Source organism: Telmatherina bonti (assembly GCF_933228915.1).
Source record: "Telmatherina bonti genome assembly, chromosome: 12".
NCBI classification, from domain to species: domain Eukaryota; kingdom Metazoa; phylum Chordata; class Actinopteri; order Atheriniformes; family Telmatherinidae; genus Telmatherina; species Telmatherina bonti.
The window spans coordinates 30,662,808-30,680,165 of record NC_136610.1 but is presented as its reverse complement, the minus strand read 5'-3'; the positions used below and the strand labels follow the sequence as shown (position 1 = coordinate 30,680,165).

The following is a 17,358-nucleotide window of genomic DNA, read 5'->3' as shown; positions in this document are numbered from 1 at the left end:
AATATCTTGAATATGAAGTATGTATTTGTCCCTTTAACAAAATGTAAGATAAAAAAGAAGCTATTTCTTTAGCATTCAGCATTTATTACCATCCCATCTGTCTGTCCATTAAGGTGCAGAAGACAGAAATCAGATGTGTTTCACAAGATTTTGAGTAAAGTTTGTAACATAAAGTGATGCCAAATGTCTTGGTAACGGTATGTATAATTTTTCAAGCTGGGTTCTTATGGGTTAACATGATCATTTCATTGCTATGACCTGCAATGTTCTTCTATCATCCATAACCTTTGGGCAACATTGGACAACTCTGCTTGCTGTGCAGGAAACTTAAGTACAGTAAGGAGTGCAAAATACATTAACATCTGATGCCACCACACTCAAGCCACTTTTGATTTATTGATATAAATATTTCATATTCCCAGAAGCCAAACTTTCCTGCAATCTTTTAAAGTGAGTTCTTGAGCTGTAGTTTTTCAGGCTTTCTAAACATCTTTCAACATTTTCCTTTGGACATTTGATGCTTTTTCCTTCATTTTCAGTCCAATAAAATCCATTGATCTGACTATTTTTCGATTAATATATTTTAGACATATAACTCATTCAAACATTAAAAAGTACCCTGCTCAAGGGAGGAAACCTTGTTATGTGTGTCAATTACAAAGAATTAAACTTCTTCATTTAATGTCTTTGGGTACCTTACTTGCAATTATTTATTCTCATTACTTTAGTACAACTAACAAATAAAAGGGAGAGTAAAAAATAAGAAAAGATGTAAAGAGTCTAGCGTAACAAAATTTTACAGATGTACAATAGTACCTTATTACCAAAGAGATAATAGTGAAAAACTTGGTTTATCTGATGATGATGTATTCTTCTCAGATTTGAAGGCAAGGGCAAGGCAGGCCAAGTTTTGTATAGCACAATTTTCATGCTTTACATGAAACATTAAAAGCATTACAGAAAAAAGCATAAAAGAAAATACAAATAACAAAATCACAATAAAATCCTAAATTATATTAAAATAAATAAAAGCAGAATTAGTTAAAAGTTACTGTGCAGATGTCATGCACAGGCACATGAGAAAAGAAATGTTTTTAACCTGGATTTAAAAGTTTCTACATTTAGTGAAAGTTTAATCTCTACTGGCAGCTTGTTCCACTTGTTCGCAGTGTAACAGCTAAATGCCGCTTCTCCATGTTTAGTCTGGACTCTGGTCTGGACTTGTTGACCCGAGTCTTTGGATCGAAGAGCTCTGCTTGGTTAATATTCTCTGAACATATCACGGATGTATTCTGGTCCCAAACCATTGTGGGATTTGTAAACAATCAGCAGGGTTTTGAAATCTATCCTGTGATGGACTGGATGGATTTGTAAAGATGTGTGAAGATTTTAAAACTGGTGTGATGTGTTCAGACCTCTAGTTCTAGTTAAAGCTCTTGCAGCAGCATGAAGAGGAAGTGGCAAACCTTGAAAACCTACAGTACAGTATATAATCAGAGTCTGCAAGTTTTGTCCTTACGAAATAGGAACAAAATCTAAAAAAAACACTAAACAGGACCTGAGAGATAGATCAAGTGTGTCAACTTTCATCTGTTAAACTTGAATGAAGTCTCCTTATGTCAAGACAACCAACTAAGACCTTCACAACGTGAAGCCTGATGAATTATTTCTGAAGACTAAAGACACAACATAATTACGTAGTCTACACATTTCCAGATCATTATATATATATTTTTTTTAAATCCACGTCAAAATGTTCCTTAAGAGGGCGCACACACATTATGATGTTTCATTGACCATGAATGAATCCATAGAAGAAGAGTAAAGTTGCTACAGCGCGCGTGATTGAGCTGAACTGGTCACGTGAGTCTCTCGGAGTAAAGGGGAGGGGAGTGGGAACAAACATGGCCGACGAAGCAGGGGAAGTAAACACAGCTGTTGAGGACCATGCAGAAAAACAACTGGTAGGTGAGCCCGAAGTTTCAGCTCTTCAGACTCAAGATGCGTCCGACGCCAGCGGCGGCCAGGAGTCGGCGGAGAAGTCCCCCCCGGCCCCGGAGAGCAGCTGGTCGGCTCCCATCCTGTCTCTCGCACGGAGGGCCACGGAGACGATTAGCAGCGGGATGAGCTACGCTGCTGCGCCTGGAAAGCTCCCACAGAGATCCGCTGCGAGCTCCCCGACCCAGAAAGAGCCAGAAAATGACCTCAACAACACGTCAAAGAAGCTTTCCGGTGAGCTGTGATTATTCCTGAGCTAAAATAGTAAAGTTTCTGAAACTGAAGAGGTTACTTCCTCCTTGGTGAAGCTCAGCTATGTGTCAGCTGTCAGGACACATGACTACATGACGTGTAGTTTCTCTCCTGTTTGTTGTGCTTTATATGAACAGGGTGTAACCTCTTTCCAGCACACTCCTGCTTTACTGATGTATTATCCTTTTGATTTGATTTCTTTATGCTATCTGTGCAGTTCTTCCTCTTAAAGACCCCATGGCGATTGAAAGATCCAACCTCCTTAGCATGATGAAGCTGAGCATCAAAGTGTTGATTCAGTCCTCCTTGAGTCTGGGCAGGACTCTTGACTCAGAGTATCCTCCTCTAATGCAATTTTTTGTTGTCCTTGAGCACTGCCTAAAACACGGGCTTAAAAGTAAGGCAGGTCTATAAACTGACTATTTGAAGCGATTTATTTCTCATCTACTGTGATGTCACCAGTGAGTTTTACTTTTTGCAGCCAAGAAGTCCTTCATGGGTCAGAACAAGTCCATCTGGGGACCTCTGGAACTTGTAGAAAAGTTATGTCCAGAGTCTGTCAACATTGCCACGAGTGCCAGAGACCTGCCTGGCATTAAGTATGTTGTTTTAAACCATTTTCCAGTGAAACCCAGTGAGTAAGTTGCATCTGTTTGACGGTACATCTGTTCTGTTGTTTCTTTTCCAGGACTGGTTTAGGGCGAGCGCGGGCCTGGCTGCATCTGGCGCTTATGCAGAAAAAAGTAGCAGATTATATGAAAGCCCTGCTGGACCACAAGGATCTCCTGAGGTAGGTAAACTTACCAAAAAAACTTACCAGAGAAAATGTATACAGCTTTTGTTTAATTTGTTTTGTTTTGTTTTCTACCTCCTAGTGAGTTTTATGACTCTGGAGCATTGATGATGGAGGAGGAAGGAGCAGTCATGGGGGGGCTGCTGGTGGGTCTTAATGTCATTGATGCTAATCTCTGTATTAAAGGCGAGGATCTTGATTCTCAGGTCAGTGCTCAAAAGAAAATCTGCATTTAATTTTTCTTTCAGGACAGTGAGTTGATATGTTTCTTGTTCGTTTTAAGGTGGGAGTCATTGATTTTTCCCTCTACCTTAAAGACCCGGCAAACAGTGAAGCTCCAAAAGAGTAAGTGCTTGGATTTGGATCTTATTTACACTGCTATTCCCATTTTCTTAGAGCAACTGAGGTGTATCCCTATGATTATTTACATTTGCACACATCTAATGCACTATCAATTTATTAGTTTTTAATTATTCTTTTTAGTGATGCCAAGATGACAGCCATATTGGATCAGAAGCACTACATTGAGGAGTTAAATCGTCACTTAAGTGGCACCGTCACCAACCTTCAGGCCAAGATGGACTCTCTAGAAAAGACCAACAACAAACTTGTAGAAGAGGTCAGGCAAACTGTATATATGCAGTTGTGTTTTTTGCTCACACCTGAGTCCAGTCGTGATTTATTAATACACTTTTACATTGTTGCAGTCAAACAACACATCCATATCCTGTGTTAATGTCTAATTTTGAATCATATATACCGTCTTTCTTTCCAGCTGACAGCAGCAACAGACCGAATCAACTCTCTGCAGGAAGAACAGGAACATCTGAAAAAGGAGAATGAGTCGATTTTACAATCCAGCCAGAAGAAAGAAGAGGTTTGACAGCATCTACATTGAACTACAGCAAAAGTACTGTCACTTTAAAAGAAAAGATTACACACTGACACACTTGTGTTTCCAGGCAGCTCTTCAGGACACCAAGGTGGAGCTGGAGACATACAAGCAGACTCGGCAGGGACTGGATGAGATGTACAATGTGGTGTGGAACCAGTACAAGGAAGAAAAGCGGATTCGCCAGGTTGGGTATCAACAGTGCAATAATTTAACTTGCATGTGATATTTAAAGACTACGGAACAACTCATTAGTTCTTATTGTTTGTTTTTTTTTGTTAATTTTTTTAGGTGGATAATAAGACTTTTAAGACAAATCTCCTTTCAGAAAGTGCAGCTAAGGGAAATTAAAATGAAAATTAGTTTGTGTCTGTCCATTGTTGTTAGGAATAATTAAAGCTTTGTTTGGGAGGGGGCAAAGTTAGTAGTGCACAAGAACATGGCACAGTGATGCAGTGTGATGTAATTGAAAAAGCATCAGTAAAATCTCAGAAAAAAGCAGAAACTCTGAGCAAGTTAACAGATGCTGACAGAGAACACAGAGGGAAAACAGAAACTTAGATATTTGAACAAGTAATATGTAGTTTTTAAGTATGTCAGTAAGAATTTACAGAAGTACAGCTCATAATTAAGGTGCATAATCTTTTATCAATTTAAGTATGTGAGGAAAAACAACTGTTAGTTCTGTTTAGTGATTGCATGATGCTTTTTTTGTTTTTTTTTACTGATATTAAAACGCGTTTGATGATGTGACTGTTTCATTTGGACTCACACTTCTGTGGATGTTGTCAGGAGGTGGAACGGGAACTTGAGCTCCAGGTGGGCTTCAAGCAGGAAATGGAAGTAGCTATGAAGCTATTGGAGAAGGACACGCATGAGAAACAGGACACGCTTGCAGCCTTACGGCTCCAGCTGGACCAAGTCAAAACTCTTAACCTGGAAATGTTTAACAAAGCTCAGGTAGACTGATGATGAGGATTGTTTTCTCTCTCCCACACACAAAATGCAGACTAATACCAATTACGCAGACTAATACCAATTGTTTGGTTCCTAAGGAGTCAGAACGACAGGCTGAAAAAAAACAGTTAGAGGCTGTGCAGCTTGAGCAGAGGATGAATGAAATGGAGAAAGCCATGGTGGACCTTGAGCAGAGGTGTGCAGTGTTGGCAAGTTCCTGTTTTTGTGTAAAGATATACTACACTGAATTAATGTTCATTATGTTTTTTTTTTTTGTTTTTTTTTCTTCAGACTACAAAACTCAGAGCGGGAGCGCAAACAGAGTGACCGGTCAGACCAAGACATGAAGATGGAGCTGGAAGGAAAAGTAGATGCTTTGCAGAAACAGCTTACAGACCTGGACACTCTCAGGTTGAGACACACACTCTGGAGAAATAACAAAAGTGGCATTTGGGCAACAAATGTCTGGAAAAAAGATAAATAGAAGAGCTTTATATAAAAGAAGCTCACAGAAGAGCTGGTCTGTAGTAATTCTGAAGATTAAGTTTATCTTCTTTGCTTAAGCACCTCTGCTAATTATAAGATGAACTTGTAATTAGCCGACTTCTGTACTTCTTATGACTGCTGCAGTCAGTGAGGGGCATCACTAAAGACACAACTTTTACGATAAAAACAATGATTTTATGTCATAATGTACATATTTTTGGCCAATAACAAATGAATACTGGTATTACTATAGTTTGTGTGGCAGATTTTTACCTTTAAGCTTTTGAACAAGCGATTCTGTGTGTGTTTCAAAGCAATCTGGGACATGACAGCATCTCTTCTCTGCACAGGCTGGGTTTGGAGAATGAGCTGCGTGCTGAGCGAGAACAGAGACAAAGCTTGCAAAAAGTTCTCCAACGGGAACAGGACAACAGCGCAGAACTGCGCACTCAGCTGCAGCAGCTGCAGGGGCTGCATACGGTCAGTTTATGCAGGAAGTAATGGTTGTACTCAAGATGAGCTGCAAAACTACAGGTAGAAAATACTTACCGGTATATGTAATCCCACAGTATTATCATGGAACAACTAGCAGATTGACGTTTGTTTACACATATCTACAAAAAAAATATCTAGGGGAAAAAAAAAAAAAAAAAACTAAGCTGAAAAGACAAATTGTTAAAAAGCCCGGTGAGCCTGCGAGCCGACTCAAGCCACTGCTCTGCAAAAGCCCTTCTCAAGTTTTTAATAGTTATATTGTGAATATGCACTTGAAGTGCAGGGTTTGGGTGATAATTTCAGAATATTCTCATCCCAGTTGAACATACATTATCTTAACCTGCAAATGTACCTGTAACCTGCAATTGTAAAGAGATATTCTTTTAAATGTGTTAAGTAAACCATTAATGCGTTAGTACAGGTAGATGATTGGATTGGTTCTGTCCATTTTCATATACCAAATAAAAATTAAAGCCATCTAAGCCATTTATGAGCAGTGCAAACAAATTCTTCATAATCTTATGAATCAAAATGTTCTGCTTTTCTTCTTTGTGCAGGAGCTGCAGGATTTGAAGCAAGAGAAAAAGCAACTGCAGCAGAGGTGTGAGCAGCAAGAACAGGCACTACAAGAGATGGGACTGCACCTCAGCCAGTCAGTATCTCTAGTTTTTATATATTTAAAATAATATAGTAAAATCTGTTCACATTTGTTTCAATCTTATTATCGAAGGTCTAAACTCAAGATGGAAGACTTTAAGGAAGTCAACAAGGCTCTGAAGGTAAAGACTGGGGCTGTAAAGCATGGCATGCTTTTTTAAAAAATTTATTTTATTGAAACTCTAAATTTTAAAGGGGAATGATGGGTCTTGTGTGTCTGGTGCTCCAGGGCCACGCCTGGTTGAAAGATGATGAAGCCACTCATTGCAAGCAGTGCCAGAAAGAGTTCTCCATCTCACGCAGAAAGGTTGGGTTTTTTTTTTCCTTTTGGTACTTTTAGATATGTGCTTTTAGAAATTTTAATGAAGTTTGTTTGCAGCACCACTGCAGAAACTGTGGAGACATCTACTGCAACAGTTGTTCCAGTAACGAACTGGCCTTACCTTCATATCCTCGGCCTGTGCGGGTGTGCGATGTGTGTCACTCGCTCTTGCTGCAGAGAAGCTCCTCCACAGGTTCCTGACAACACTCCACCAGCTTAAATGTTTCTGCAAATGCTTGTCAGTCCTGCATAAATCTGATTTTAGTGCTTCAATTAACAATGCACATCAAACCTGATTTGGTGTCCCATTGCTAGTTACCTGAAATTCAGGTAAATGAGTTAATCTGTGCTAAACAACGGCCACCTTTTTAACACAGATGAGCTAATCGATGCTACAGATGTGGTTTTGCAAAAAGGAAAAACACTGAAAATGTTTTACATATCACTGGTGTACTACTAACTAAAGCTGGTTAAGCAATTTGGTAATTTCATAATCTCACTTGTGATTTTTCTAATTCAAAACTATGTTGGTTGGTGAGGTCACATTGAGGTCACTGTTGGTTTTTTCAGCCTTTGTTGAGGATATTTTGGTAGCTGGTTTATAGAGAACACAAGTACTTTGTTTTGATAAATTTGCATTTTTAACAACTATAATCCAGCTGAAGTTTGTAAATCTCGAGAATGTGGGAAAAAAAAAAAAAAAAAAACTATTTTAGAATGTATTATACCAAGGGTTTGTGGATGTAAATGCTACAAAGTGATTTCCAGAATTTAATAGCTGTTTTTTCCTCCCAATCTTCACATTTGATACGTGAATAAAGCCTCGTTTTTCCAGTTTTTGTTTCAATTAGATATTCCAGACTAGTTTATTCACTTTGTGCACAGAAAATACAAATAGCATTTGAAGCAGTAAAAACCTCCAGTAGCAACAGACTTGAAATGCATTTGCTCTTGCTGCAGCCCTCATCCACAACTGCTCTATCAACAGTCAAAACTGTAGAAAAAACAAAACACACAGACCACGTGAAGTGTCAAATTTAGATTAACATCTTAACTGGAAACTTTTTAAAAAAGGCTAAACATGAAGCAAAAATTAGGTGTAAAACATAAGATGCCAGACATTTGTAATTTTCCTGCTCATGCACTCAGACTTTGAAACTTGTTAAATCCACCTGCACACCAAGTGTTAACCTTGAGAAACAGTGTTTGGAGAATATAACAGAACAGTACGCTTCTGGGTGATGGCAATTTAAAGCAAGGTTTCTGTAATGCATCTGATCTGTAAGGAATGGGGAAGACAACACTTTAGACACGTTTCTTGGGACAACAGATGATTTCACTTCTCTCTGAAGCTCATCAAATTAAAAAAGAAAAAAAAATTACAAATCCTAGCCCTCCTTTTTCAAAACCTTACCTGACTAGTCTATGTTTACAAGGTGACATTTCCAGTCCTTCCAGCAAAATGCTGATTTAAAAAACAAATTCAGGGAAGAGAACAACAAAACAAAAAGTCTACATTCCCCATCCCCCACCAAGTCCATTCATTGAGCCTCTGCTTCCGCCTCCACCGCCACCGCCGTAGTAACTGCTTCCCATTCCACCCTGGTTACCTAACAAGAGAGAGAATACACACTATAGGACCAAAGAGTTCATTTTGGAGTCATAGACAGCAAACAAACATGTTGCACTTATCCTACTTATTCAAAAAGCTTTGCCAGTGTCAGACCACTGGTGTGGTGCATATAATTTATAAATAACAGACTGATTTTAAATAGGATAATACAAAGGACAGATCTTTCAATCATGGGTCATTAGAAGCCTGAAGCAACAAATGAGTTTCTAAGATGTTTTAACTGAACTTAGGACAGGGTGATCGTACTATCTCTATTTCATATCATGACTACATTTAATTTATCACTGTTGTGCACAAGACCTTTTCAGTCATACCATCTATGAAGCTGCGTATCCCTCAGCAAACTCCAGTCCACTAGTGGGCAGTAATGCACCTCTATGTCGTTTCATGCCCTCCGAGTGGACTGAGTGAGCGAGGCTCTGTCCCCTCAAACAAGGGTATTTTGTTAATGTTAATTAATCTGTTTAAAATAGAGTCCATGGAGATGACGGAAACGCTGAGGAGCATGCAAGGCCACTATGCATTGATCTGGCCCTTTCCTCCGAGGACATGTTGGTCAATCAATGTCACGGGACTGTTTTTTTGTAGCATTCCTTTGTAATGGATAGTCCTTTCTTAAAGTTAGTAACTAACTCCTTAAATTCTAAATGGGACAAACAATTTGTTCAACCACCTGAAATTATATCAACATAGCTACTATGGTAAAAGCATTTAAGGCTTATTCATCTTGGTGCACCACTTCTTGCATTGCAAACACCAAACAAATACAATTTTTGACTGCCACTTCATAGAAAAAGCATAAAAAACAAAGACATTAAAACAGCAGTTTCGTATTGCAAAACAATAGACATGATGCCTTTTGTGGTCAATGTTAAAACAGTTCTGAAATTAAAAGTGATATAACTCCAGATAAAAACACTGCAGAATATAATTGCGATATATATTCTGAGAGATACATAAACAATTTAGCCAAGAGTGGATGTAGAGAATGAACTGCAACAGAGCTGACACTCACTATAGTCGCTGTAGCCACCCATGTTTCCTTGGCTGCTGTACCCTCCAGAGTACCCCGAGCTCAGCTGGCCACCACTGTAAGAGGATTGGTTTCCTGTAGATGACACATTTTTATGGTTGAACAAAGAAACATAAATTCTAAGAAGATGATGCCAACTTTTAAAATGCTCATTTCTTTATGTAAATGGACAAACACTGAGTCAACGTATCAACAGCTTCTTCATCCACACTTACCCATGCCACCCATCATTTGGCTGCCATAGGCACCATTGCTGCCACCTGCCGTCGAGTTCAAGAACAGCTCCACATATCGATGCTCTAAAAGGAAAGGCAATCATAATTGTGCAACTTTAAAACACTGTTAATAGTTATTTAAAACCGAACCTAAAGCAAACTCACGCATATTGGCTTTGTCTTTGGACATGGCTGCCACAGCGTCTTCATGTGTTGCGAACTCTACATCTGCCTCCCCAGTTACCCGTCCATCTGGGCCGATCTCAATATGGACCCGCACGGGATTCAGTGGAGAGAAGAACTTAAAAGATGAAAACATAGGGCAAGTTTCTTACTATGCACTTCTAACTGCATGCAAAGCCCAGCGATATGAAACATCCAAAGAAAATGTTGTATTTCTGTGATCCACCTCCATCTTACATTGTAGATGTCTGTCTCTGTAGCTCTATATGGCAGGCCCCTCATGTGAACACAGTGGCCTGTTGTGCTCTGGAAGGAAGAGCCGCCATCACCGTACCTTCCGTCTGACACACCTGTATATACAGCGAGATTAACACAAGGTCTTACTTGGACTTTACATCCTAATCTTATTAGTTCTGTTATGCAGCACTAGCATGAAAGGACAGAAGCTAAGTGTTTTGAACTGCACTGGTTTAGGCCACTACAACACATTTCAGCCTCTCTGCTTTCAACTTGCGCTCACCTCCTCCGTAGCCCCCTCGACGCATTCTCTCATAGGATCCCCCTCTGCCCATCATGTTGTAGCCACGACCACCTGACGGCCGGTCATAGGGTCCTGGTCTCTGCATGCCCATTGGCTTCCGCTGGGGTTCGTAATGAGTCCGCACCTCAGCGCGGCTACTCTTGAAGATCTCAATGTACCTGTGATCATAAAAATACCACACTTAGGGCATGAGGAAGGGATGAAAACTTCATTTGCTCAATACTGGGTTATGCAGATGCTGTCATGGTGTAGTCCATTGGTATTAATATCTATGAGTACTCAATACTTGTAAATAAGACAGAATAAAAACAAAAACAAAAAAACTAAAAATAAAACCTTTTTGTTTTGATTTTATTGCGTAGAAAAATAAAAAGGAGCAGTCCAAATCATCAACGGCCTTGGTAACTTTGAACTTTTCTTATGGTTACCCGAGGCAAAATAAGAGATCAGATGAATATTACTGTTATAGTGTCCTTTGTCCATGCCATGACAGCCAGTGTCCTGGTTGTAAAGGGTCAGAGAGAGCTCCAGCCCTACTGCGACCCACTAAGCATTACCTGTGACAGTGGGCTCCAAATCCTTGTGTACAATGGCCCTCTGATTTTACCACCAGGGAGACTCCTTACCATCTATCAACCTGGACTCATTTTTAGTGCTCAGACACCATTTGTTCTTACAATTTGTTATGAACTCCAATTCACAGGACTCATCTCATATTCCTGAATGGTGCCCAAGCACTAATCTACCCACTGAACATTGTGAATGTGTGGCATATTGAGGCTAATATTATGTGTGGTAATTATTACAGAACAACTTGATGTATTGTTAGATTTGCATTTGGTTCAGATGTTGAAGGTGCACACCATAAGAAAAGCAACTTATCCAGCCAACCAACCAACCATCCCCACCTGTGCCCTATTCTTTCCTTGTGTTTCTTTAGAGCCTTTTCAGCTATATCCTGTGAAGCAAACTGCACGAAGGCCTCCCCCGTACTCCTCCCCTGGATGTCCACCGGCAATGTTATCCCATTTGGCACGATTTCCAACCCTTCAACCCAAGGACAGATAACCCCAGCAGGGGACATATTAAATCACATGCCCAATCACAGAGAGAACTTTCTCTAAAGAGAATTAGAAAAACTTATGGAAAACTCTATACATCACACATACACCAGTTCAGTCTTTAACTGGCCATTCAAAGGGGTTACACTTTTTGTTTTCGGGGAATAAAACAGAAATGACAGGGTAGAGGAAGAATATGGAAAAAGGGCACTGTGTGGGACACCAGCCTAGTATTGGAGTGTTGATGAACAGAGAACAAGATTTCGGTGGGTGACATGAGTAAATTTACCTTTTTTCCAATTATGAACCATTTTTAAACTTGGTGAGAACTCCATTTACGAAAAATGTATTCAAGAGGCAAGGGTGTGAAGGAATGTGGAGAAATAAATGACACTGGGGTATGAGAGAGAGGTTATATCAGTGATGAGGGGAACCCCTTCCATCATTAGTGTATCATTATGAGTAAAACACAACTTGGAAAGGTAATACCATATCATCAGACCCAGTTGAAAGGAGGAGAAAAAAAAGTGGGCTCAAGATGGATACGATGTGTAAAGATGGAAAAGGAAATCCTCCTGCCCTTGGAAAAACCACCAAATATTAAGAATTCAGGTGACATTTCAACTGCCTTGCTTTTGATTTTCAATCCCACACCGATAACTAATCCAAAAGAAGAAAATTATTTTACATCCTTAAATGACATTATTCTAAAGCTTATTTTCCTCAATAGCGCAGTCGTCCTTGTACAACCAAGGATACTAGTCTGTGTTGAAAAGTGAATTTAATGTGAAAGATAGATAAAAAGTTTAAAATTACAAACACTTAAGGGAAGGACAATAAATCACGGTTAGGAAAGTTATTACCTGAGAAAAACTGGACGATCTCCTCCTTGCTGCAGCCAAATGGAAGGCCTCGGAGCCGCACAAGCCCATCTCCTGCAGTTTCCGGGCAATTTGGGCCAGTGTGCTTCATAACCCAATCCATCTCGACATTGTTGGATTTAAACACTACATTACAGGAAACAAAACACTTTGTTATCACAGCTTAAGTCAGAAACCACTGCAGTACTGAGAAGAAAGTCTGCTTTTGTACACACCCTCCACGTATCTGTGACCCATAGTTTCTCTGTCCTTCTTCACCGCAATCTTCAGGTCGTCTTCTGTCTCCAGTTCCACAAATGCTTCTCCACTGGGGCGCCCCTCTCTTGTGTAGGTGAAGTGGATTCCGCCTCCATTGTTAAGAATTTTACATCCTGAAAATGTTGGGGTATTTATAATCAAATTTCATCCATCCATCAATCATATTACTCATTTCTTACTTTGAAAACAACAATAATGAGTATATCTGGGAAGCTCTGATTCCTCAGGCAGCGATTCAAATACAATGCTTACTGGTTATCATTGTGATTGAAATACACGATTCATTTGGATTCACACAATCCAAATTTCCATTTATACAGTATTGACGCAGATGTGACACTCATTTCTGGTTATCGTTAACCTAACAAACTAGGTAAAACTGAATTTTCATTGTTTCCTGACATGTCCTGGACTGGATTCTATATGCTGCTTCTGTACAGCTACAAATTCCAAAACCAAAATAAGATTTATGTGCTATTATTCATGTTGATCAAAAAATACTGAAATTAATTTGAAATAAAAAAAAAAAAAGCCTTGTTACCTGGATAGGATGAGATTTGCCAAAGTTATTTGACAGTGTTTGCTACAAACCATCATTAAAAAAATAAATTTTTTAAAAGTTTTTTTTTTTTAAACAAAAAACAAACAAACCTGAATCCCCAGGTTATATTGGAAAACTGACAAAAATCAAAGTGCTGGGGGAAACTTTTAGCCTACGCACCTGAAAAAAACCTCTGCACTTCATCCACTGAACATGACCAAGGAAGACCCCTGATTCGCACAACATATCCCTCATCAGCCATGACTGGTCACAATGCCTGCAGAGAGATGATACCAAGACAATATATTTCAATGTGAAAAAGGATTGCATATGATTAAATATATGTGATTTTCAGGCATGAATCCTAAAGTATTTACTGTTTTTAAAACTTAACTATTCATTCTTTAATGTACATTTTCATTAGTGTTTTTAGTCTGACGAATTTTTTTTTTTTACATTAAATTACTCTGAGTCATGTGCAAGTAATTCATAAAAGCACATATATTTATGGTTTAAGAATAATGTTTGGTATTAACCTTTATTTTTCTAATAACTAAAAGTGAACCATGTTGCCGCAACTATTCGGTGTAAAACTGATTTTTTAGCATATGACTTCCTCTGTGCACTTTGATAAACATTTGCCACAGAATTAATGGTGTTCTGAACAAAATAGAGCACCATTAATCCAGATTACTTTCCGTTTCAGGTTTGGATTGAATGAAATCAAGTCTCGTGGACCACACTGAACGTGAGCTATATTTGGGGAACAGCGCCACCTTGAGACAATGTTGGCGCACCGAGTGGTATATATTAAATAATGAATCTTGTTGATTTTTTCAGCTGTAAAAGTTGATTTAGCAGAGATACGGAGCTTCTAGGGGTTTTATAAGGAATCGCTGCCATTATCGTATTCTTAGCTCCTTCTTACCTCTGGGATTCATTTAACTAAATTACTCACCAAAGTCGCTATCCACTAGCAACATAAAACGTGGAACCAACTTTATTCGACAATATCTCTAAACCTGGTGTGTTTGGGTAAATATTCAATAGTTCGTATAATCGACATTTTTCTGTAATGAAACAAAAGCTTTATTCGTTTTGAATAAGGCGCGTGGCCTCAAGCACGCGATCCACCGCACCCGGATACAAGAACAAAAGCGGCCTTTTTAGCTTCGCCATATTCTTAGCTTTGGCGGTTAGCCTTCAAGCTAACATCATTATAAAACGCTACAGTAAGATAGAAAATTCTCATAAAACACATATACTGCCCAGTTAATCTAAAATAACCTATCGTTTTCTCAGAATAACCGCATGATTATCAACAAGGGAATTTATATAATTACCTGCTCAAGCAAAAATGCAACACGCCGGAGTTTGTATGATGGGACCTATGTGATACAGTCGAGACCTTACACTGTGTTGCCAGGATTCCCAACCCATCCCCCCATTCAACAACTATAAACGCATGCTTGACCTGTGCGCAAAATTACTACAGGAGAAATTTGTGTTAATTACCATTATATTTTGTATTTAAACAAAATAAAGAATTTTTTTAAATATATATTTTAAACGGACAATTGGAAAGTCTTTTGAAGAATTTTAAACTACACTGGTTGTGGGTTTTTCTCTGTACCTGGCAACCCCGGCCAAACAATCAAAAGCCTCCGACTGTGCTGCGTTCACGCCCCAGTCTACGTTCACGCCCTGAATTGATCACGTTGCTTCCCGAGGCAGTCTGGCCTGGTCTGGAAGCAGCATTCCCTGGCGACCAAAGAAGAACCTATTTAGAGTTGCCAATAACTTTTACTTGTTTAAGAGCTAACTCAAAACACCACAACACATTAAAAACTAAAAAATTAAAACAAGCAAACAACAACAGCAGCAAAAACAGTCCTTGGCCCTATATATAAACCCCAACATACACTGTCTGGCTATAGGAAAAAAAAAAAAAAAAAGTCTGCCAGAACCACTTCTTTCACAATTTGAGACCAAAAAATCTTGATATTTTATCTTAAACTAGAAAAGCACCCAGAGAGCGCAAACCTCCACCAAGGGCCACAGTCCACCCATATTGTAATTATTTGTTTTCTTTTTATGATGAAAATTCCAAAGGCCCACTATTTTTTCATATTTTGGATCATAGTATTCTGAATGATTCCTTTACCTGGATCAGGCTTTGATATATTTTACAACCTGTTGGAAGCTTGTCCTGTATTTTGCTCCGACCGTTTTTGTTGAAGTTACATGTACAAATATTGAAAATGGTCCTATCTCACAATATTAAAGAATCATGAAAAAAAAATTCCTGGATCCAAATGGTGATCCGGATAACTACCTAAATTAAACAAGTTCTTCCTTTTCACATTTCCAAACACTCGTGGAAATTTAAAGAAACTCTGTCCATAACCTTTTGCGTTGTCTTCAACACAAACAAACAGACAAACACTGGTAGAAACATAACCTCCTTGGCGGAGGTAAATACGACATTGCCATCTGGGGAGAAAAAAAATCCATTGATAAAGTTACCTGATCATTCAATATACTATACTGAGATAGTTAGCTGACCTCATTCTTTGGGCACATAATGTGCATCTAGACTTGACCAGCTGCAGCAACTCCAGATCACAGCGCTGCTCTAGGCTTGTATAGTAGGCACTAAACATGATGGGTGCATCACTTGATCTGTCTTGCTTCTTACCTTGATGTTCCCATTACTCTGAAAAATGGTACATCTAGACTACTCAGCCCACATGACCATCTTCCATTGCTCCAGTGTCTAATTTTTATTCCTCCTGAAGCCTTTTCCTGTGGTTTGGCTCATTGATCAGTGGTTTTCTTAAGGCTACACAGCCATTCAGTCCCAATTCCATGAGTTCTCATCATATTGTGTTTGTGTAATTGCTCTTGCTTTTACTAATAAACGTGGCCTAGGGTTTTACTTTTTTTAAATTTTTTTTTAATTTTACCAAACTTTTAAGTGGTCACCAATCACAGCCATTCAGGATATTTTTCCCCGATCCCGTTTCTTCCTCAAAGACGATGGTTCCCTATCTTTTCAGGTTCAAACCTTGAATCTGGGTTCCTAACCCAATCTTAGTAGTTTCTGCCTATATATTTTCTTTGGTTGATGCATGCCAGTGATTTTAACCCTTTTAAACAGACTAACATCTTTTCCACAACCATGGTATATGTCTTTTGAGTTAGTTATTTAAGTTATATCAAAAACTTCTCATAAGCTTAGATGTTGCTATAATGTAGTTGTCAAGAAACCATAGGGCAGTTATTATGATAATGACAATGTCCAACTGATGTAAGGAACTGATATATGTCCAGAGATACAAAAGAAAAAAATAATTTAATCAACTCAAGTCACTTAATTATGTGTATTTTTCAAATACTGGCTCCTTAATTCACCATTATCATTCTGTTATCATCAGTGTTCTAAATTTATAGTCATGTACTATTGAAACATTTGAATATATTTGATTTAATTTAGTCCACAAAAGCTTTTTTTTTCCCAAGTAAACCACCTAGTGTTATTACTAAGTCCTTATGAAACAAGTTTATTTCAATAAAATTTATGACACCTTTCTGTGAACACAATTTATTTATAGTAATATATATTTGAATAATAATTGTAAGTTAATTTCAAATATTGTATGAGATCTTTGTTGAACCATTGTAGAGCTTAGGCAGTGTTTTTCTGGAGAAAATGGTTATTATGGTTGGAAAGTGTTGAGATACCTTAAGTCAATGGCAGTCCTAAAAAAAAAAAAAAAAAAAGAGTTTTAACTAAACCTTTGAATTTATGAGTACTTTAATGCTAAATAAATACTTTTGCACAAGGGAGAAACTTTAACTGAGTGTTTTTGCATCACATAAATTAGTTTAATATCATGTGCACTTTTCTGTCTTTGACCAATCATCTATTCTGAGTATAAACAAAAGATTTAGCTAAATAAATGCAAAAATGTAAGCAGCTAATTTAAAATGATATATAATGTATAGATAGTTACACATTGCATCACATGAAATAAATAGGTTATACCCTGACAGTCATTGTGTCATGAAAAGTAACATTCAGTAAATGTTGAAATTTTACAGGAGCAACAAATACACTTTCAACGTCGTTTGTCTAAGCATAGGTTTTCCCGAACCAA

General features: G+C 38.3%; 2 protein-coding genes across 3 annotated transcripts; one reads left to right on the top strand and one right to left on the bottom strand.

The window, feature by feature from the left end:
* Positions 1-1,901: 1,901 nt before the first annotated feature.
* rufy1 (RUN and FYVE domain containing 1) lies at positions 1,902-7,580 on the top strand. The gene is made up of 17 exons (XM_079249518.1): positions 1,902-2,232; positions 2,468-2,647; positions 2,732-2,849; positions 2,939-3,040; positions 3,126-3,249; positions 3,327-3,388; positions 3,527-3,662; positions 3,819-3,920; positions 4,006-4,122; positions 4,728-4,895; positions 4,991-5,088; positions 5,184-5,303; positions 5,729-5,858; positions 6,431-6,525; positions 6,604-6,652; positions 6,760-6,837; positions 6,910-7,580. The coding sequence occupies exons 1-17, from the start codon at positions 1,905-1,907 to the stop codon at positions 7,051-7,053; spliced, it is 2,151 nt and encodes a 716-aa protein (XP_079105644.1). The 5' UTR covers positions 1,902-1,904; the 3' UTR covers positions 7,054-7,580.
* Positions 7,581-7,695: 115 nt separating this feature from the next.
* LOC306763215 (heterogeneous nuclear ribonucleoprotein H-like) lies at positions 7,696-14,610 on the bottom strand. Of its 2 annotated transcripts, none has more exons than XM_079249979.1 (11): positions 14,542-14,610; positions 13,379-13,475; positions 12,615-12,770; positions 12,382-12,525; positions 11,366-11,504; positions 10,437-10,615; positions 10,154-10,266; positions 9,899-10,034; positions 9,734-9,817; positions 9,501-9,593; positions 7,696-8,462 (listed from the first exon to the last, which is right to left on the bottom strand). In XM_079249979.1, exons 2-11 carry the CDS (start codon positions 13,458-13,460, stop codon positions 8,365-8,367), a joined length of 1,224 nt encoding a protein of 407 aa, XP_079106105.1. In that variant the 5' UTR covers positions 13,461-13,475; positions 14,542-14,610; the 3' UTR covers positions 7,696-8,364. The 2 variants fall into 2 exon arrangements, with proteins under 2 accessions (XP_079106105.1, XP_079106106.1); XM_079249980.1 differs by having other exon boundaries at positions 8,403-8,462; positions 9,497-9,593.
* Positions 14,611-17,358: the final 2,748 nt, after the last annotated feature.

Coding starts and splice junctions, on each gene's coding strand:
- rufy1 (XM_079249518.1), top strand. CDS start 1,905: ATGGCCGACGAAGCAGGGGAAGTAAACACAGCTGTTGAGGACCATGCA. Junction 6,526..6,603: donor ATGGGACTGCACCTCAGCCA/GTCAGTATCTCT, acceptor TTATTATCGAAG/GTCTAAACTCAAGATGGAAG. Junction 6,838..6,909: donor TCTCCATCTCACGCAGAAAG/GTTGGGTTTTTT, acceptor GTTTGTTTGCAG/CACCACTGCAGAAACTGTGG.
- LOC306763215 (XM_079249979.1), bottom strand. CDS start 13,460: ATGGCTGATGAGGGATATGTTGTGCGAATCAGGGGTCTTCCTTGGTCA. Junction 9,594..9,733: donor CCAAATGATGGGTGGCATGG/GTAAGTGTGGAT, acceptor TGTCATCTACAG/GAAACCAATCCTCTTACAGT. Junction 8,463..9,500: donor GGGTGGCTACAGCGACTATA/GTGAGTGTCAGC, acceptor CTCTCTTGTTAG/GTAACCAGGGTGGAATGGGA.